At 36.2% G+C, this 22,692-nt stretch overlaps 1 protein-coding gene and 1 non-coding gene across 2 annotated transcripts in view; one reads left to right on the top strand and one right to left on the bottom strand.

The window, feature by feature from the left end:
• LOC124636699 (mitogen-activated protein kinase kinase kinase 11) overlaps nt 1-20,277 on the bottom strand; it is a 54,834-nt gene extending 34,557 nt beyond the window's left edge. The window contains exons 1-2 of the mRNA XM_047172861.1: nt 20,120-20,277; nt 19,256-20,018 (exon numbers count right to left, since the gene is read on the bottom strand). Of these exons, the coding sequence (XP_047028817.1) occupies nt 19,256-19,931 (676 nt within the window). The 5' untranslated portion in view covers nt 19,932-20,018; nt 20,120-20,277. The remainder of the gene's footprint in view (nt 1-19,255; nt 20,019-20,119) is intronic.
• A 493-nt stretch (nt 20,278-20,770) lies between these two features.
• On the top strand, nt 20,771-20,842 carry Trnaq-uug. Its single transcript has one exon. It is a non-coding gene; the product is annotated as a tRNA-Gln (tRNA).
• Nucleotides 20,843-22,692: the final 1,850 nt, after the last annotated feature.

Genomic DNA, 22,692 nt, shown 5'->3' with positions numbered 1-22,692 from the left:
CGTGAACGTAAACAATATGTTCCGTCACCGCAAAAACGATCTTACAGTTATATTTTCAAGGTTGAGTTTGTATTGTAACAATATTGGTGCATGACGAAAGAATACATTCTGAGTCCGGTCCCCTCAATGCGACTTAAGTTATTTTATGTTTAGGATTGTTTACTAATTAGTTTCTGGGGCAAGGTGTTCGACAGGCGTGGAAGTGGCTATTGTTAAGTGAGATTGAATACCAGTACTTCCACAGTGTGGGTAAAAGCTTTTCAGTATGTTTGTTGACATCTGTACGTCCATTATGCTCCACTTGAAACTCTAGTGTTGATTTAGAATACGCTTTAGCAGGTCATTGAACTTTGTAGTAGCGTTCGAGATTAGGTACTTTTTGTGTGGCGAGAAAAAATACGTTTTGCGATTTTACGTTGTGGTTTATGTGCAAAATAGTAGCGTCAGGATAGTGGAATCTTACTAACTTTAGGCGATCATGCTGATATGCATTTGAGGCTTACCTGTAACAAAAATAAATATCATTAGCAAATACAGGACATAAAATGTTTAGACCAGATCAAGACACAGGATTAACGGTGCATTTGGATACCCCTCTCCAAAAATCGCGTCTGGAGTAACATGCAAAACCAAAAACCATCGAGACAAGAATGTAGATTTTATTAGGATGCAAATGGTATTGGGAGCAATTCAGCAGATAATGAGTACGTGTAAAGAAATGCAAAATATTCGCGGCAGACAGTCGGTGACATTTCGCACGATACGGAGTCTAGTGCTGTGCCATACTCGAGATTTATTGCAGCCTCGACTTTTACTAGTAAAGTTGTTTTGAAGTTTTATATTAATTGCTGTCAACTATACTATTTTTGTTGCAATAATGCCCTTTATAGAATTGCGTGAGGTTTTCGTTTCTGTATGAGCTATGAAAGTGGAGAAATCCGTTAATGTTATTGGTTGATAGTGGTGAAACTCTCACAGAGTTCCTTCTTAGTTAATTTTCTTTAAAATTGGTAGTTAATCTATTTCGAAATTGTTATTTAAATACATATGTTTAATTTGAAGCTTATTTGAACTTAAAATTTTGATAACAAGATACATACTCTTTTATAAAATTGGTTACTGTCAATCATATTCACAACCTCGACATTGATATATTCAGATCAGTCTATAATCCACAACTTTCGCCTGTCACTTCGAACTAAACACACGATGCCTCGTTGTGATCGTGCCAGCAGTCGAGTCTAGTAGCTCTCCTAGCATTTTTTACATTACTGGACCGGCTTCATGGCAGTGCCACGCCGAGCATGGCACGGTCGGCCAAGGTTACTGGTACCGCAGTCAGACTACCGCTCGTCACGTTTCAGTTTTAGATGTTTGGAAATTATAGATATAATAAATAATAGTAATTATTTTTATTGCTGGACAACGTACTTAATAAGTGGTGGTTGTTTTTTTTTTTAACTTTGATTAAATGTTGTAAAATAATAAATCTTCGGGCATAATTGATTGAAATTAAGCAGGTTAGATATATCCATAATTACCTAAATGTTGAATTTTATTGCAACAAAATATGTGACTTGATCTTTAGTAGTTTATAATCAATTGAATTATAAAAAAAAACATGACGAATACATCAAGACATTCGTCTAGGTTTTTACCAAGATTACTAACAATGAATTGTAATCACAGGGAGATAAAATTACTATATAGGCAGATAGAAACCTGGCATCAAGACTGAATTTTATTTGTCAGTAAAGAAAACCTGGCCTAGTTACATGCATTGCGTTGCAAAGAAAACAAAACAAAAGAATTCTCTTGATGAAGATCAATCTATTGATTACAAGTATGACAATAATTGTAGCCTGATTTATTAATTCGATGTCGATTAGATAATAACACTATCGCTTCCATGTTTATTGTATAAGCCTATTATATTAGGTACTCAATAAATAATCAGTTACGGATAAGATAAAAATGTACATCCATAAACACTAAATACAAAAGAACAGCCTTACAATACAACGTTTATTTTAGGAGACTGACAGAAAAGATTGCATTTTCGCATGGATGGCATAAATGAAAGGAATACGTACTATGAATTGTGGAGCCACACCCCCCACGCAAAGCATCCGGTGATTGCCCATACAATCACTTGACGGAAAATTCTATCTGTTGATTTGCTTGGAAGAGATAGAAAAACAAGCTTCATAGGTCTCTCTGTCACAGGTAGATAGAATATTGGGAAGCCAATATTGGCAACCAATATACATATATCCATCAATATATTGGCAAATTAAAAGCACGTTTGCATAACATTACATCTGATAACACTACCTACCGCCAATAGACCACGTTCGCCAGGCCAACGACATAGAACGGTGTCACAAAACTCGAGTCACCGTGACATTAGGCTTTACTGCTCACCGTGAATAATCTGGCCACGTTTTTGTTACGTTCAGTTTATCAAGTGCAATGTGCTGTACTTTGGTATTTGGGTTTAAGATGTTTACCTATACTATCATTAAAAGTAACATTGATATGAGAGGTAATCAAAAATAAAGAGTTCTTAACCGACTTAAAAAAAAGAGGTTCTCAGTGTGCATGTCAAAGTTAGAATAAGGTTACAAAGAATGTAATAAACTTTCCTTATAAACAAAAATTGAAGTTGGTTTTATTATTAAGTAAAAAGTTTTATTTAATTACAGAAGATAACTCAATTATTAGACATTCACAAATTTTCTCACGAAGAAAAACACAAGGATACAGAACCATCATCCATGAACGGGAAAATATTGACAAAATTATCGCCAAATAGGTACTTAATTTCGCATTCCTAACAAGTCAATGATCCTTTTCCTAATAGGTCGAGAAGGAACAACCACAAATATGAGAGGACATGAAAGAATGTAAATAAAACACAACAATAAAACACTGGAATGTTGCAAGGTGCAAGAGATAATCGGACTACCCGTATGTCGGTATTTCGCGAGGTCGGACATTATAGGACATTCCTGATGATAAGCCCCAAAAGTTTAATATTATGTTGTCAACTGATTCATTCGCATTTTATGGGATATATATACATATGTGTACTAAAGACTATGAAACCACATAGGTATGTACTACATAGGTACCTGGCTACCTGCTTTATGATATTCTCATGTCCTCCTAATACGCATGTTTACGATGTTGTGTTAAAGTCGACTGGGAAAGTTTTTCAAAATTACATCAATGGTTTAGTTGTAGTATGTTAGCCTGCAGTTTTTCCATCTCGATCACCTATTTCATGTTACATATCTATGAGACTGTTAATGACATGTAACGTTTTACAGGCGAATCTCTAACTTCTCAAAAAGAAACGGGCATCAAGTATCGAGTCAAAATTCATAGTCTATGCCTGATTTCAAGGTCAGGTAGGCATCCATAACCACAAGTCATCATCAGATGGGACAAACGCCAATACAACGGCACGTGAGCAAACAATATCCATATGGTAAACGCTGACCTCGCTGATTATTGAATCAAGTTTGATACGGGAAAAACCTCTACACATTTGTATAGTTTTACAAATTCACATGAACTTTGAAACAGTGGAAAAAAAAACTTATGCATTACAAAGCAGTGCTTGAGATCCTATTGAACCGTATTCTGCTACCTCTTTCAAGCAAAAACGACTGAATGGGTTGAAACTTTGCTGAAAAATAGGTTATACTTCAGGATAACATACAGGCGGTTTATCCATAAGCGGGAAGTATCAGTACCCCAGAAACTGCAGGCGGCAGTTAGTAGTTGAATAAACGAAAATTTATGTCTCTGTGTGTATGCTATAAAAACAATAACAATTATTGATAATACCTTGTTCTAAGATTAAACAAGACACGGAGAAGAAGAACGAATCGAGGTAAGAGAAACAAGAAGCCATTAAACCTCGTCCAAGGTCCGTTATGACTACAGTTCCTAATATAATCGTTAGCTCACCTCATGACCATCATTCTCTTGAAAGCAAATTGGTAAATTGATTCTTCTTACGCGACTCATTCTGGGCTTATACCTACTCCATTATTCACAATTCATAGAAACGCGGGCTCCAATCCAATGGATAAAATGTGATAAAGATATGTTTTTCTTCAGCTATAAGACCTGCCAAATTCATCCACATTAAGATAATATACGATTCCATTTCAGGGAAACTATTTATTACGTAAAAAAACTAGTTGAATTGTTTTGATTAAGCCATAAACTGTAATAATGTCGTCTAGCACTTGTCTCGTGTCACGATTGGATATAAAAATCGTACGAGTTCACGGTATAAGATTCTAAGAACATTGATACTGACAAGTAAACAAGTTTGACCATGCGAACTGCGCAAATATTTCAAGTCAATAATAAAAAGATAACGAGGATTGGCGTTTTAATTACCATAACAATGGTAATTTTCAACCTAATTTAAGGATCAAAGATCGTAATCGATACGATTACTAATTGCATAAATAAGTACAGTAACCTAGCAATGTAAACAAGCGCAGTGGTTAAAGTAGGTAATCGATACCTAGGTTCGTTTGTCTGAAGGACAATTGACTCATTAGGTCGCGTTTCTTGACTTCTATGCTTAATTATTAAATAATCTTGCTGAATATTTATCGAACCGAAAGTAGGTACCTACTTGTAACTACAATAGATTCTAGGACATGTAAATTCAGGACAACATTAGATTATATGCATCGGAATGTGTGTATGTTCCTTGGCTGACATTTTCAAATGCTCCAAAATAAACCAGTATCTATCAATATTACAATCAAATGCCAATACTCACGATAGCCTATACCCGACGCTAATAATGCACTATCGAAAGTGTCCAAGTCTAATCTAACCGTGAGGCCATTGGGAAAGTGATTTCTTCCGCGATGAATCATCAAGATTTAAAAACAACGCTTTCTGCGTGACTCAGCCTAGACAGGTTTCGTACATTTGGACCACTTGAGTCCCTGTACGATTGTAACCACGAACTGGTTATTTATAGATTATACAATTGCTTATGGAATATGTGTCACGGGTTTAGTGGCTGGAGCTTTGCTTCAGTTCCTCGATTGTAAATAATCTCATAAGAATAATAAAATTAATGAACGAGAGGCAATTAAAGTCACAGCGGTTACTGCTGATATTAACAGTCAAATTCATTGACATAAAGAGTGATCACCACAATTATGAGTGGTGATAAAAATTAAGACTATTTTAAGCCCAGAAGATCAGTTGCAATACATAACAGTACAGAGTACTTAACGATTACGACCGCAACAATCATTAACATATTAAAATCTCACAATGAAGGTAAAACGAGGTGGTACGGACCGCAACAGCAACACGCCACACAATTTAGCAAATGATCAAGGAAAACTCAATGAAAAAATATTCAAAGAAATGCTGATCTATTAAAAGGTCGTAAAATCTCAATTAGGGATCCGATAGCAGTTTATTTTTTAATCAACGCCAATTTGAGATCGTGTCGCCGAATTTCAATTTGACTTCAGGCAGTGTGTATTAAATTGGTTTATGATGGCTAATCGGTTTGAAGTACAGTTTCATCAAAAACGGTATTTTCTCATCAAGAACTTTGAACCCAGAGGTTTCAGGTAAAAACTTCATGGATGAAGTAAAAAAGTTGAACAATTCCAGAGATGCTAAGCCCCGACTGTGTAGAAACTGATCATCTATCAGATAGCTAGATAGAAGTGTGGGTGAAACCGCTATGCTGCAAAATGGCAATAAAACATAACGAAAACCTAGACTAGCGCATCCGTAATAGATGGTCAGATCCGCATTGCATCTAATGTAGGTAATAGGTATACAACAATGTCTACACAGAAGAGTTAGCTAGGGAAAATGTAAGGTATTCCAGAGTATTTTAGAATTAGAAATGTAAAAATTTCTAGTAGCAAAATTCTCATCACACGCGTCATCACGCGTTTCCAAATAACTTATACACAAATAAATTGTCCTAAGCACAGCTCGAAACACTAACGATAGAAATTAGACTTTTCAATTTAGACATTGATATGACAAAACAGCCTTCAATATTTTGAATACAATCTAGATAAAGCTACATTATTTTTTGAGGATTACGCAAGTTTTGTTACTGAATTTTTAACATACATCGTATTAACGTTAATGAAGTAGATTCCATACTTTTCTATTTCGTATCAAAGTATGTAAGTTGATATCTTCAAATGTTTGAATGTTTGTATTATACTGAATATTAAAACGAACCTTGCGGCGCAAGCCTTCTGCATTTTATTATTTTGCACTATTACTGTTCGTCTGTCGATAAACATCTCTTTCGTAATCCGGTATTACCGGTCCACGTAAAAGCTCAACCTCATACATATTCATCCAATCCATAACATAAATAATAGGGTTGAAAAATACAACGTTTTATTTTATAGTGTTTTACATGTTGGTTTTTGTGAATAAACGACATTTATGTTGTGATTACAACTTTGTTAAATATTGTTTTCCGTACAAAGTTGCAGTATTTACTAAACCATCTTCATTTGCCTAGCCTTTTACCAAGTATGTTGGGGTCGGCTTCCATGCATTTTGATTCTGCACATCTGACCACCTCCAAACAGTATCTAAGTAAAACACAACAATAAAACACTTGACAGAATTCAGGAGACATTTATGTCTTTTTAACACCTTACTCAAGTAGGTAAGTACAAGTGGTAAGACCCATTTACAGCCCAGCAATAATTTGCGTTATTACAGCCCTGAATGAATAGTAATCGGATTAAAGGTTCAAGTATTCGGCTCCCACGGTACCTTTAGTCTGATTTGGTACATAGCATGACAGTATTTGATTTCGGCAATTAAGATTGGCTGTCGCCTGTTCATATGTCGGCTATTCAGGTCGTAATTAGCATACTTGCAGCTTACAAATTAATTTGAACTTTGTGTTTAAAGTCTTACGTATTATTATACAATGTCAAGTACCAATGTTGGTTGAATTCGTTAGAAAATCCGATGTGAATTATTTGTTCAGTAAAAGAATTGGAGTTTCGAAAGGAATCGAAGGGCGGTAAGTGACAAACGAAATGAAACGTTAATAGCATCGTAATTAAGTATTTTATTGTTCTTGAAGCAATCAGTTTGACTGGGTCACTCACCCACTTGTGATGGCGTGTGGGCGTTAAGTAAATTTGAAGCGTGTACCATTTAAAAATAAAACTAATTCGCATTGACTATCTTTCTATGTTAGAAACTGAAACAATTTATACTTTATTGACTAACTGTACTTGAAGGGAAGAGTATTTAAACAGAAATCATTATGTTAAATAGTTAATCGCGTGCAGTTTTTCCTCAAGGTTGAAAAAAAAAGGTACGAAGAATCTCTGCAATGCAAAGCATTTTCCCTGTTTGCACATTGAAACAACGTTTTTATAAAATACATCATATTGTTTTTTAATAAGTAGTTCTTATTTCACTTTAAATGTGGTTTCAGCTAGGTATTTTTAGAACCTGTGTACAGTTTCAGGAACTATGGTCATATTTTGTGTAGTTTAAAGTTGATAAATTCGATTCTTAGCTATGGTCATTTTTACTGGGATTCTCTTTGGTAACATCGTAAGAGGATCTCCAGTTAGAATCTCGGTTAACACTTATTAATAACGTGGGCACTAAGGACATCTCTATTTGACCCTTGGGGATAAACCAAATCAAACGCCATTGTCTTGACAACATACTGTATCACCGAACTCTATTGGTCTTTTCTATCATGTTCCTTGGAAAAGTATAGGACATAGACTATGACGTTGTCATTGTTTACCAAGATTTTTGTACCACGTACCAAACCTTTGTCAGTACCTACCTATGTGTCAATCGGTCGTCTGTCAGTACAATGGGACTGGGTTTTACCCACAATCGTACATTTTGCATAACATGCTAAACATGTTTGAGGAAGCGCGTACGATAAGGCAAATAACTGTTTTGTATTACTATTCTATACGATACTATTAGATTGATCACTGAAGCTGTGGCTGAATTCTGTTAGATGATATTCTGAACACTATGTCAATTTGAACGTGTGTTTGACAAAAATGTAAGGACGGGACGTTTATTCGTTTCAGAGTTCTACAATATTTTCACTTCATGTTTGAAGGCCGTCGTGTGACATCACGCTTTCTTATTAACCAAATAGGTTGAGTCGAAGGGTGTATTATTCATTCGATGATACATTTAGACAAACTGAGTAAGATAAGAATTTAATCTATAAATAATTTCTTAGAGCTTCAGCCTTTTCTTAATAGTCAAAGTTCATGAAAACATACCTACTGCATTGAATCACTGAAAACATAACGTTTATTTATAAACTGATTCTAGCTAAATAGTGATTACGTGTGATAATAATGTTAAAATAAATCTGTAAACAATACACAAATATGAACCATGTTCATATTGTTTTGTTTATTTTGGAACCGGTGATTATCGAACAGGCAAACAAAAGTACATACGCAACTATGTACTTGTTTACGGAAAATATTTCAAATTGTAGGGACATATGTATAGAGGCCTAAGTAGTTCCGAGAAGAACCGTTGTTGATGTAATTAACATTTACGTATATGTTAAGTAACTGACTATCAATTGCATGTAGTATTTTATTCAAGGAACCGTGGAAAAGATTATAGCAGTCTAGGTATGGTTCTTAGTTTACTAAGGCCGAATAGATATGGATATACAAAAGTGATCAAAGAGGTGACCAGTTTATGTGTAAACCTCTAAGGCCAAAGGGTATGAAAATTCACTTTTCTGGGAGCGCTAGGATTAACAAGGATAAAATTAAAATCGCAGTTAATTAGCTTAGTGCTTACTTGGCCTTACACAGACACTCATTGGCTAATTACTTTAAGCTTGACCTTGCTTCACTATGGCTACCAACAAATCTCAAGATAAAAGGGCTATATTATTCACGAATAAAACAAACAGTAACAATAAATCAATCTCAAAATGTAAATCCAAAGTTCTTATGTCGACTAACAGAATTGCAAGAATAAGAACTTATATGGCATTGAGACGCTCACAGACGTCTGAGATCTATAATGTGCCATAATGGTACAACCTGACAACGCGACTTATGACGTATTTGTTTCTAAGAAAAAACAACACAGTACTGAGAATAGCTTTATTTTCCCACGGCCCTTAGTAGCTTGAGTACATTCAGTCGGATGTGAAGTTATTAAAAGGCGACAATGGGCAGATCTTTTTTTATATTGCTACTTCAAACGATTTCTATTGGATAGATAGTCAGTTGTTTTTTTGTGGATTGATGGATGGTTATGCATGTCGCACATGGCATCCGGATTACTGATAGGGTAAGTATGACAGCGGGGTAATTCCAAGTCCAACTTTTGTGGACTTTTAGCAGCTGGAGAGAATAACATAAATGATGATCGACCTTCGAAATACTAAAAATAACAACAGCAATTCAGTCAATGTAGTCGTAGTCTAAGTAAGAAAATGAGGCTGCGACGACCCTAGAAAAAATGGGATAAGGGAACAAGGACTGCTACTTCTGCAATAACCAGGTCCAAATTAGATTGATGCTGAAATCTCAACTTATAAACATACCAGCCTACTAAACCCAGGTTTTCATAGCAGCCAATCACAAACAACCTAGTTTTAATGGCACTAAATTCATGCAGTATCGTGAAACCGAAAAGATTAAAGGTAATGTGGCGAGAAACAGAGTTTGAGCTTTCACCAGGTTGTAAACTGGCTGGTGATAAAGTCAACAAAGGGCGTATAACCTAAACGCTCTCGTTACGGGCCGTTTCACAATTAACCTGCTTTGCGATCTAGTCGACCGGTGGTCAGTTATCAGTGCCCCGTATCAGTTTCTTTGGAATTTTCTACAACTACCTGCTTGCTCTTAGCACATATGTGACATATTTTTGTACAGGAAGTTCTCCCTAAATGCATTACATTCTGTGGTTGGTTCAAATAAGTGACTTCACAAGCCCTAATATAATGTTTCCAAGAGAGAAGGTCAAAGGTATTTTGGTATTCTGTCTCCGGGATAAAGTACCAAACCAGATGTCTACAAAAACGAAAAATACGAATTGTGAAAAATATATGTGATGAGATAACAGGGGGGTTATCTCATCACACTTATTTATCTACAAAGTAGTACTCAATTGATTTTAATGATAAGCTATCAGTTATTTTTATTGTTAACTCAATACCATGCCATATACGATGTCCGTAAACAATACAATCAAGAACAATAACTAATTCAGCATTTGACAGTTAACTTTACGGTAATCTCCGCGTAACTATACAAAATGTAATTGGGCAACGTTTAAGTGGTTTTAAATAGACATTTTTATGTTTTACAAGTTTAATATATTGCATAAGGCGTGGCCTAATGACGCAATTCCGTTTTCCAGTAACTTTATCCAACTTTATCTTTTAACCATAATTAACAATGGTTAACAGCATGGAAACTGTGACCACGTTTGGGTGCGTTTCTTGTTTATTATGACCCATAAACTCTGCGCATAAAAAATCTTGAATATTCATGAATATATTCGCTGACGGCTTATTAGAAAGAAATAGCAATTATTTCGCAATAAACCAACGTTGATGTTCATGCAAATATTGGGTCAGCAATATTAATGTTGGATGTCCAGCAGTGTCATTTATCAACAGTTAATTCCAAGCCTGAAACCTTTACAAAACGATCATCCTTACATGAACAAATTGCCTTGCACTAAAGGCGCACTTTCTTTGTTACAATAATCAACGCGCTAACAAAGAGCGTGACACTTAAGGGTTAAAGTTACAAAAACATGGCGCGCAAAAATCGTAAAATATAGCGAAAATATTCAACAGTTCACCGTAATCAGAACAGTGGCATTACAACTGGTTTCATTTTGCACACTTTTGGTAAAACATCTTGTGTTACAATAACACGGTTGACGCGGGGATCGGCGCGTGCGCTACTCAAAAACGTTGGATCGGGTAACCGCTGTTTATAATTATGAATCTCGGCGAATAGGTACTTGGTTGAATGGATCAATGGATTTTATGAATACTGCAATAACTTAACGAGCCTATAAGACTTGACCTTTTTTGTTAATTTGAATAGACCCTCAAGATTCAATGCAATGGGTTTCATGTTGCATTCATCGATTTGTCTAAGTTAATATGTGTGCATACATACTACTTTATCTTTTGGATAGTCTAGCAAATATGGCGTCTTGCCAAACATAGAAACTAATATAACCAACTTTATTTCAGTGATTTATAGTTCCTACTGAATAGTTTAAAGTGCACTTTATTAAGTAACATTATTAAGAACACTGAAATTATTATTTAAATAAAGAACAGTAAAGAAATCCAAAGTAAATTGTGAAAACCAGGCACCATTAATCAAAAAGAGCAATTTCCCATCCATTACACCCGAAAGCAAAATTAAGTACCACTAAAATATCATTTTAGCAAAGTTAACTCAGTTTCCAGCTATATTAAGTTAACGGTAACATTTTAGTTTAATAGCCCATTAATCTCGACCACGATTTTAGTTTTCCCTTCATCTTGCCCCTTTTAATTACCGTGTTATTATAGAGCACCGCAATGCGGGTATCTCACGAAAACCCCGTGGCTCTATCAAGGTAGCATGGTTCAAGTCTATCTTTCATTCACTCATTCATTCTTGATTTATTGCGTTGAGAATCAATCAATGTATTGTTTTGTGTTTGGGTAATTATTTGCCGGCATTGTTTTATTTCTATGCAAATTAATCAAAGTCAAGGTTGTACTGAATCTAAAAAGCAATTAAATAGCATTGCTTTATTACATGCTCCGTCCTGTAAGAATAGATTTGTAGAACCTCCACTTGACGGTCAGCTTATGGATGGCTAAGACCAGAGACAGCCCTTAAGTTATGGGCATGTAAATATTAGAATTAAAGTGCGAGAGAATTATATCAAAATCAATGTCAGGGTAAAACAATGTGTACAATCGCGATATTAGGATTTTTAACAGTTAACATTTTCAACAATTTCAATTCTGTCCGGCTGACTGAATATTGCGTTAAAATGAACTGGATTATTTCGTTTTATGGCGTTTACGATCTACTTTAGATAAAAGTCTGAATTGGGAAATTCAATTCGTAACATTCAAGTCGAAATTATAGTAAGATAATAGCAGAATACCGGTATACGAATAACAACAATCCTGGGAAGTATAAAATTGAATTGTGAACTTTTAGGACATACTATCGGCATTAAATTAGTCACCACTCTTTCACCTTTGAAAATAAATGCAAGAATCTCCATGATCAAAATTTCGATTACAAAGATAAACGGCGTCAATTCGCAAGCACAAATTGCGTATAACTGGCGACACAAGTTACAAAATCGGAATTTTAATTAAACAGAAATTGCTAGAATGTCACAATATTCTCACGGCAAAACGAAAGTCGATCGGTATCCGCTTTTCTTCCGCCGATCGGTATTCAACAAATAAGGTTATTTAGCGGGTAACGGCCGGTCATTCTGAAGATTAACGAACTATTAGATCAAGCTGGTTACTTACTTTAGAAATAACTATCTTGTGCGATACCGATCTCAAACATGGAACCTCCCTTTCAAGAACATGTAAAAATATAATTTAAGTAGCAGGAAATCATCTGACTTTTGTTACAAGCTAGGCAAATCAACCTCATAATGGTCATAAAAATAATACATATCCATGGGGGAACTTGATACCAAATACATATAACAACCCCACCACTTCTTATAGTGCAGGATTGTATCCATCCATCATGACTTGACTGTTATTGTTACTAATAGGATTAAGTCGATGACCGAGCTCCTTTCGTACATCCGAGGCGGGTGGCCACTGTTATCAAGTTACCCCTGATATAAAAAAGGGGTTATGATTATGTTAGACCGGTAATAAAACTACCAAAATTGTGTGTGCTCGCTTTGAATTTCAAAATGTTAAAGGCATACCAGCCTTCTTAAACGAATTCAGAATTTAAAACATTATTTACATTTACGACCAAAAGTTTCAAAGGCTTTTTCGCAATTCAATGTTTCTCATAAAAGTTTAATCGACAAAAGTTATTCTCAACTTCCAGGATATTGATAATCGCCTCAAAGTGTAGGTAAACCTATAGCATAATTTAGTTTTACAGACCCGTTTGACACAGGATGTCAATAACATTCTAGATAGATCCCTTTGACCTCCCTCACGGAAGGGATCATGTTCTATAACGTAAACATGGCGGATACTAGCAGTCTGTAACATGAAGGTTGTAGGGAAACCCCAAACCGTTATGGCCTTAGACAATACACCCGACCGGAGACGCTATTGCTCAGTTTTCTTCTTGGCCAAAGGTAGAAGAGCGTCGTATATTCAGTTGTACATCAGTGAGTGTATAACTATGCGACCCAAAAAGCCTGAGTGTGCAATCACCATTTCTTACGTTGCCTCGGCGACTTTTTCGTAGATACGAGCTCATGGCGGCTCCAGTTGGTTAAACGATCAAAGGTACAGCAGTAGTTTGCGTCACACACGTTCAAAGTTACGTACGCACAAACGGATGCGATCGACCTTAGTGGCTGACGCCGATGTCCCATTTTGTGCATACGTTATGCGGACACAGACAGTAATTTCACAAGCTTCATTCAGGCTTCTTTATCTAATGACATGTTTAGCAATATTGTTTAGTTAGAAGAATAATTGATATAAATACTTAGACATTCGAAACTGTAGAAAGAATGTTACGATTTTTAGCCTAACTCAAGTCAGTCAAATACGATTGCTGATAATGACTTTCCCATCTAATGCAGCAATGATTAGTTCAAAATGAGTGGCAGCTATACCCATAGAGGATAGCATGATCCCATATTTTAGTACCAACATAACAAAATGATCTCCCAGAGTATCGATTTCGAGATCCGATACCGCATTGTTTTAACACGAACATCGGCATCGTTACGACATTCATTGAAGTCAGGTCGCATCAAATGTCAGCACTATAATAAGCAGCTGTTCCTTCGATCATTACCACGTCACTCCACATGTGGTAAGCCATAAAGAGTAAGCCGTATTATTAATATTATTTTAACAAAAATCTCGTCGAGCTATGTACTGACACCTGAATTTGGCGTGATCAATTAAAAACGGCATATGTTTCGATAACAAGTTGTCAAGTGCAAGTTTAATAATAGTTTTTTTTTTGCAATTTTAATTGAGTAAGGTTTCCTTTTCAGCGTACAGCACCAGATTTTTGATTTCTTACAAAAATAATCACTGATGATAATCAAATCATAAGTCTTATCACTGATGTAATTCGCATTTGTAATATTTCTGTTAGCTACAGTTCCGTTGATAAACCACTGAACCGAATTATAATGGATGGTTCTTGAACTTTCAGATGGTCGAAGGTTATTTTACATAACCTGGGTTTATAAGAACCTGATGAATGCCATTTTATTATAACCAATATTTATCAGTATCTATCTGACAGACTCTCTTGTCAAAAATCGGAAAACTCAACGAAAGCTTTATCATGTCGCGTAATAGAAGCCTTTTATGTTAACAGGGTGCTTATTAAATCTCAAGGCTGTTGGAGAAGGATGTGAATCTTGCGAAACAACGGATACGTGGAGGAGATTGAACGGAAACGAGGCCGTGACATACGGACAAGGTTATGCAGAAATTAGAAATGTGAGCACATTATGATTTATGTTGGGCAATCGTTCGATTTTGTAGACTAATGGATTATTTATTAAGTATGTTTGAAAGTTGCTGCGTAATATAGAATTGGGTTAGGTCGGCAGTATCGGGACAAACTTTAAACTACTTACAGCCAGTTTCTTCATCAAAAGTTAAAGCCAAAGTAAAAGTCAAAGTAATGTCTAAAGTAAAAGTAACGGTCAAATTCAATTTTTCTATTAGTTTTGCTGTCACTTTAGATTTGAAAAAAAACGAATTTGACCGTTACTTTTACTTTAGACATTACTTTAACTTTAACTTTTGATGAAGAAACTGGCCGTTAATTTCTATTTTTATCATGTCTCATATTGACTAAAACCAATTACAGCACTTGACCGATATCTCCAGCCGAATAAATTAATCGGGTTCAAACGTTCAAACCAAAGTCCAAAAGCGCGACGTCACATCAAAAACGGAAATTAAAATCCGTTCAAAATGTTGCCCAGAAACGTCCGATTACGCTGGAAATCCGTATTTACGTTTAATATCTTCCAATTACGTGGCAGCTACGATGACAGGAAGCTTTCAGCTGATTGGATGGTGTAAAAGGGTTAGCGCCCCATCCGCAGGGGTACGAGTGAGGGGAGATTGAAATATTGGAATTTTCGCTCCTCTCAAGTCGTTGAAGTATTTCTTGGCTACGGTATCCCGTCTGGGGATTTTATTTTGGAACGCTTCTTTAAGTGTTACGGATGGATTTGCTGCAATCTTTACTTTTAGCGAGATCTTCAGATATTTTTGATTTGCGCTTTGGCATGCATATAGCAATTCATTGCTCAATTTCAATTTTAAGCTTCAAAAGAAAACTTTTTAGATCTTTTGTATTTTTCTAGGCAAATGGAAACTTCTGTTTACGATTTTAGATAGGTGCGCTCTAGATTCAACTAGGAAAACAAGTCTAATAACAAACAAACAGCTGGTTAGCTAATGCACTATTCCGCAAACAGTAAACCAGCAATTTGTTGATTGTGTACTATTATATAGAAACCAATTCAACAAAACATGCAAAGATCTAATTAATGTGAACAGGAAATAATACAAGTTGGATATTATCTACTAAAAGCAGACATCTGTCGTTCAAACTAGGTTCATGATGCCACTCCATGCATGCAACGTCATTGATTAATCGAGTATGCAGTTACGGAGCCATATTTGAATTTTACGTCACTTCCCTGACGTAAGAACCGCGGCAGTGGCTGTATTTGCGTCAGTAGATATGATAACAAACAATGGACCTTCATTCAGATCTTAATCCAGTTTACTAACTGCCAAATTAAGGGAAAGTGGAAAACTTTTTTCGTATTTGTGCCTACGAGATTAACATCTCTTTTGATTCAGAAGTTTTCAAAATTGCCAGGTCACAATATCGGTCTATATAGCCAGGCAAATTAACGTGGCATTCGCTATCAAACAACGATTAGGTTTGATCCTTTTTCAATGAAAATCGACGGCATTTTACCAAAGCCGAGAATGTATTAACAAAACATTCATTGTCACCCAGTAATAAGGTTGTCGTAATTTTATTCCGCGTTTATTACTAATAGGGTTACTGACATTTGAAAAGTAACCTTTGTTTACGGGCTTGGATCGATGAACTCAGGGTTATTTCAATAATGGTGACAGATTTTATCAAATTGATACTCTAAAGTGGGTACTTTGCTGATCAATTATAGGCAGATGTTTGCGTACCTAGATTTTATCTCTGTTACCCATTTAAGGTGTCTTGTAGGGTCCTATTTTAGAGACTTAATACAATGTAGATTCTTAAGAGCATTACTCGTTTCAGGGTGGCTTAGCTTAGGTGTCGTGGGTATTACAGTACGACAAAGCAAGATAAGGTTATATCAATAACTCTGTGCAATTTTATGACCTACTTACTTCCATCCAAGTGCAGTTGGAACTATTAATAACTGAAGAATTGAGTGACAATTAAAATGAGTAATTTTTATAGCGACATTAATTATAATTACAAGCAACCTTTGCCATATTTGTATCGTTTGCAGAGTACCCGCATTATGTCCATATATTGAAGGAAGATGCTTCGGCTTTTTAATCTGTTTGTGTTCACTATGCCAAGAAACATAATGTTGTACAAGTCATGTAATTTTCTCAGCACCTTTCTTTGGAATATACCTACATTCTTTCTCTAGAAGTATGGAAAGCAATGGTCAAGATTTTGGAGACTGTGAAAAAAAAAAACTCATTCTTAGATCATAAAGTTTGATAATGATGTCTGGTCCTATTATTCGATTGATCCATTCAGAAACCATGTGAATGTTTTAGGTGTTTACAAAGAAGTGATTAGAAATCATATTTTTTTGTTGAAGATTATTGGTAAAGAAATTAATAGGTACAGGTTTCTCATTCTAAAGTGCTGAATTAGTTTTACGTGAATTACATAAGTTAAACAAAATATTATAAAAACGTAATACATAGGCAAGTTAACAAGGTAAGGTATCAGTTACTGCGTACACGACATAATCCGAGCGCTAAGTATACGCGACAAAAACTGCGTGCACAAATAAATATAATTTGTTGGATAGTGTAAATCGCATGAAAAGGGGTCAGAGACCTAACGGCAGCGGAGTGACACGCCGCCCTGTTCAGTAGTAATAGGTATGTTAGGTAGCTTGCAACTAGATCATAATTAATTGTTATATTATGTGTTGTTACAGTAATAAATGTTGTCTGTTTAGCAACTAATTGGTCAAAATTTTGTATCATTGAATGCAGCATTGTTATATTAATTTGAGATGAATTTCTGTAAATCAATTTGGCCTCCGTAATACTCTTTACAGTGAAAGGAAGAACTATTTTCTTGCTATTCACAGATTGTAGCAAGGGCTTTCTTTATATTAGTTAGTTTTCACGGTCTAAACATTTATTGCAGTTTCTGGTGTTATTATTATTTAAACAGTTGGCTTTCCAGAGATTGAGGATGGTTAGCATAAAACTGGCAACAACAACACACAAAAAAGGTGTAATGGTTCCATAAACCAAATTGAGCTAACCCAACATGATCATTCAATGCTCTCTAAGCTCATTAAGGAAATCAATAAAATGGCGTTCATTAGCGAGCTTAATTAACTACAGTTTCGAGAAGTGTTAAATATGCATACCCGTACAAGGTGCGAAAAATTCCAATTGACATCTGCAGCGCTGGCGCCATTTATAGCGTACAATAGCAAATAGCACGATCGAAAATGGCAGTAAATAATTGCAAGTGTTAAGTAATCATTACACCATACGTAAGTTGAAGAAAAAAGACAAATATGATGTGCGTGGATAGCCTTAATTGTTTGACAGTTTGATTATAATGCTATGTAGGCGAGTTCATAAAAAGTGGTTGTGGGTAGATAGATAGGTAAGTGTATATGGTGCCATGTCACTTTATTACATCAGGTTCATGGTGGATTTATGTATAAAATGTACAAGAAACTTTTGTTGATGGTTTAACTTCTCATAACAAGAGAATCTGAATGAAGAGGATGCTACAATGGAAAGTGGATCATTGCTACTATTGCATATAAAATTGTGGTTAAAGGTAGTATATTTTAATATAATTGTGCTTATGTAAATAAAAACAGCCACATTATGGATAGACCCAAACATAGAAGATGTTATAACACAATGAAGAGGTTTTCTCTGATAATAAATCAATCTACCTGATTAAACAAATACACCAATTTTGACATAGACAGCTGACAGGAAAATTATCAATCAGTCAATAGTGTTATCAATTGGAATGTGGACTGTTTCCGTTTTGATAACACAGCTGTGCGAGTGACCTTCAGCTTACAATGCTCAAGGATATTTGGCAACTGATACCAATATAGGTTAATGACATTTGAACATTATTGAAGATTATAGAGATAGCAGAATTTTGGAATGCTCCTTTGTTTTGGCTTATATTGTAGACATAAACTTGATAAAGCCTCCTGTGAGTACATAGAATAATAGTTGCAGCGTAGTTTGTTTGCAAGAGTTACTGTGGCAGTGGTACACAAAAACAAAGGAGGGTTTCAGTTAGTAAAAGTCTGACACTTCCCGCTGCACCCACAGCTACATATGGTCTATGAAGCAGTTTGGTTACAAAATGGGAACCAAATTCTCTTCTATTACACAGTCTGGTTGCCATGTGACAAAACTAAACATACAATTTCTTTTGTTTGTTATCCTGTAATATATTTGAGCTAATAAAACAATACAATTAATGTAAGAAAGTAATTCTAACTAGAAATATCACTACTCCAAAGAGTGATTTGTAAGTAATACATGCCAATGGCGTACCAGACATTTCCATAGTTTTGTGTAGTCCGCACTTTGTTCTGCTTGGTAATAAATGGGTTTAATCATCTACGTTACTAAGTCTTTAATTTTCACTACTTTTAAAGAGATTATAATGTAGAAAAACTTACAACCATCCAAGTTGTACAGACATCTAATAGACAAAACAAAATAAGAGTAACAACTCACCATTAGAGCTCTTGAGGTCTCTGTGAATGAGGGACATGGGCGCCCCAACGTGGAGGTACTCCATGCCCTGGGCCACCTGGATGGCCCAGTTCACCAGGATGTCCGGCCGGATCTTGCGACCCGACAACACCCGGTTCAGAGGCCCGCCGCGCGCGTACTCCATCACCAGGCAAAAGTTTGGCTCCCCCAAACAAACACCCTTCAACGACACTATATTCTCATGCTGCAGCACCCAAAACAGTCTCGCCTCTTGCAACACACTCTCTTTAATAACCTCGATGTCTTCGTTCGCGTCCTGGCGAGCCGCCTTCACGGCGACCACCTCACCGTTCCAATAGCCGCGGTACACTTTCCCGAAGCCGCCCACCCCGATCACTTCCTCCAGCTTGAGCTCGGAGAAGGACACGCGCGGCGGCTCCACGGCCAGCGGGTCCTCCTCCGTCACGTACACGGCTGGGAATATACCGACGCGGTCGCCGATCTTCCCCGTCCACCAGCCCTCGTCGCCCGAGATGTTGGCGTCCTTTGACAGCACCTCGACGATCTCGCCGCGGCGCAGGGAAAGCTCGTCCTCTCCCTGCGCCACATAGTCGTAGACGGCGGTGAAGAGAGCGAGCGGCGGGCGCTCGCTGTCGGCCGCCATGGCCGCGCGGCCGGCCGCTGGCCGCGGCGGCATCACCCCGGCCGCGCCCCCATCGCGCCTCTCCTCCTCACTCACGCACCCCGACACTGCTGCAGCCGCCGCTCACCACAGCACATAACGCTACACACGACAAAACAACGCGTTTGGTTATGATCACCGTATTATTCCGCCATCTTTGTTTCTAACATCGATCATGGCGGTGTTGTATCGAAGCGAGCAACCTTTTGTAATCACTAATGTGTTGAAGCACACGCGACGTTACGTTTCGAGGAGTTACGAGAGGCGTCTTCGCTGCGATAAAGTTAATTATTTTCCATTCATCTATCACGATATTTGATAGACGGACGAAATGACAACCATACCGTAGCGAAGTCAGTGACAAACTGACATTTAGTGTTGCTAGTCTCTTTTAACAAAAAAACAACTTACTTGCTAGTCGTTAAACAATCGAATGAAAATCTTCTATAGTAAAAAATGAATTATTATTGAAGAAAACTTTTATTTTAAGATTTTATTTCATTGATCTTAGTTTTTATTTTTGCCCTCTTTTATCGGTAACTCAATAAATAACATTTCGATTAGTCTTTTTGTCAAAAACAGATGACTTGTCGTAGTTTACGTAAGAAAATGTAGAGGGCGCTGTATTAAAAAGCACACGAAGTCGTCTCATTCATGCTGCCATCTAATGTTCAAATACTGCGTACAGTGAAGAAGTGTAAGTTGAAAAGAAGGGAGTCAAGAGTTTCAGCGCTACACAGTACTTTTCTGATGTATTCAGCAAATTATTTTTAACATTTTGTATTATGCACACTATGTCTTCTAGCATTTTAAATATAATATAGTGTACAGTAATTTCGACCCTCTCATCAAGCGGTCCCATGGTGTAATGGTTAGCACTCTGGACTTTGAATCCAGCGATCCGAGTTCAAATCTCGGTGGGACCTGGCGAATCTCTTTTTGAATCTTTCAACTTTTTTAAATTCAGATTGTTTTTTTTTTCATGCTTTAAATGTCTTCTTGATGATATAGTGAGTAAAACATACACAAATCGTATTGAGAAAACTGGGAAAACATAGCGATAGTCTGTGGGAGTCTGAAGGGATGCTGGGTAGGGAGCATTATTGATCGCGCGAAAATGGGATAGTCGTATCCATTCGCGGCGACCACCCAGCCCGCGGACGTGGGACCGGTTTTACTCTCAAAAACACGTTGATACGCCTTAAATATTAGATTAATAACCGAATAAATATCTAAAAACCCTCAATTTATGTACACGTGATTATAAAAACGTTTTTAACGTTCAGGGAGTGCGAAAAACCGAGCGAGTTTATTCTAAACACCATAACGTGACTTGTCACTGTGAAAACGCTTTGAAATTCGCCTAAGCTTAGACAATACGCTAAAATCATGTGAAATTACGTTAAAACAGACTCTGTAATAAATTGTGATAGTAATTATTTAGATGTTCGACCAGTGTTCAGTTCGTGACGAGTGAGAATCAAAAATAATAATGGCCGATTTACTATCTCCGGGTTAGATTTTTTAAAATAATGTGGAAAATAATAAAAATGAATAATTGTTCAAAAAGTGGGCTGTGTCTGAAGTGGCGTTGGCGTAAACGTTGGCATGAAATTAAAAAAATAACCATTGATTCTTACGACGGAGGCGTGAATGAGTATTTTTCATAGCTACATTGGGTTTAGACATAATAATTAATTTAATATTAATTCAAGATGAATACTTTTAACGCACCAACCACGCAAATAAATGCGATTGACAAAATGACGACTGTGAAATGTAAATCCGTTGACTTGGAGGGATATGTTATTATAGTAGTGCAGACTAAGGATAATAAAATTAAATTATACGGTAAGTTCACTCATTTAATTGCCTATAAACATTTGTTGCTTATTTAGCAACCTCTTATTCATTTTTTTTACAAAATTCGGTTCTTTTTTTGTAGCTACTAATCTAGGGTGTAGACTTAAGAGAAACTATACGTAGTGAGTGCCTGAATAACGTTTTCACGTGATAATCTGCAAATAAGTCATTTTATTATAAAACATATGTTAAAATCTGCTATTTTAACGAGCTTAGGCCGCTCAAGGAGGTGACAAGGGCATGGTATAACCAACGTGTTTTTGTTTATTATTTAATTTCAATGGAGTATCGATCCTTCCATTTATCCCTTCGCCTCTCAACTCACGTACTTATTTAGTACCATTGTTAATGTTGTCTATGAGAAGTTTTTAATTTAGCAACTTACGAAGCCTTCATTTGAATTTGATATAAATGTACAATTAGCAAAGAAAATTATGAAAAGATTTTAATAATTTTAGAAATTTAAACAGAATCGTTTATTTGCGATTAACTTTTTTACACCAAGATTTCAGTTTTTCAGAGAACCTGAAGTTTTACCTAGATCTCCATCCAAATTGTACTGGAAAGCTACTTCACTAAACTGTTTCACGACGTTAGATGCCCCACAAATAAATAAATTAATGTTTGTCACCAAAAGGTACAAACTAAGCACAACTTGAATCTTGTGGCGAAATTTTATTCATTTCTTTATTTGCTGTTTTCATTCATTTAGAAGAAAAGCAACCACTCAATGTAATGAATTTCAGTTCGAAAAACTTCAGTCTTTGAATCAACCTGAAGGCTTAAACAAGTACCTGCCTAAGTATCAACTTACTTCTAGGCAAGGCGCCAGCAATAAACAGAGAAATTATGAATTTCAAGTAAACTAGCTTAGAGGATTTTGTTCCTATTATAAGTTTTCTTCAATATTTAC

The sequence above is a fragment of the Helicoverpa zea genome, chromosome 14, assembly GCF_022581195.2.
Source record: "Helicoverpa zea isolate HzStark_Cry1AcR chromosome 14, ilHelZeax1.1, whole genome shotgun sequence".
In the NCBI taxonomy this organism is placed as follows: domain Eukaryota; kingdom Metazoa; phylum Arthropoda; class Insecta; order Lepidoptera; family Noctuidae; genus Helicoverpa; species Helicoverpa zea.
The sequence above is the reverse complement of the archived record's forward strand: the minus strand, read 5'-3'. Positions and strand labels throughout refer to the sequence as shown.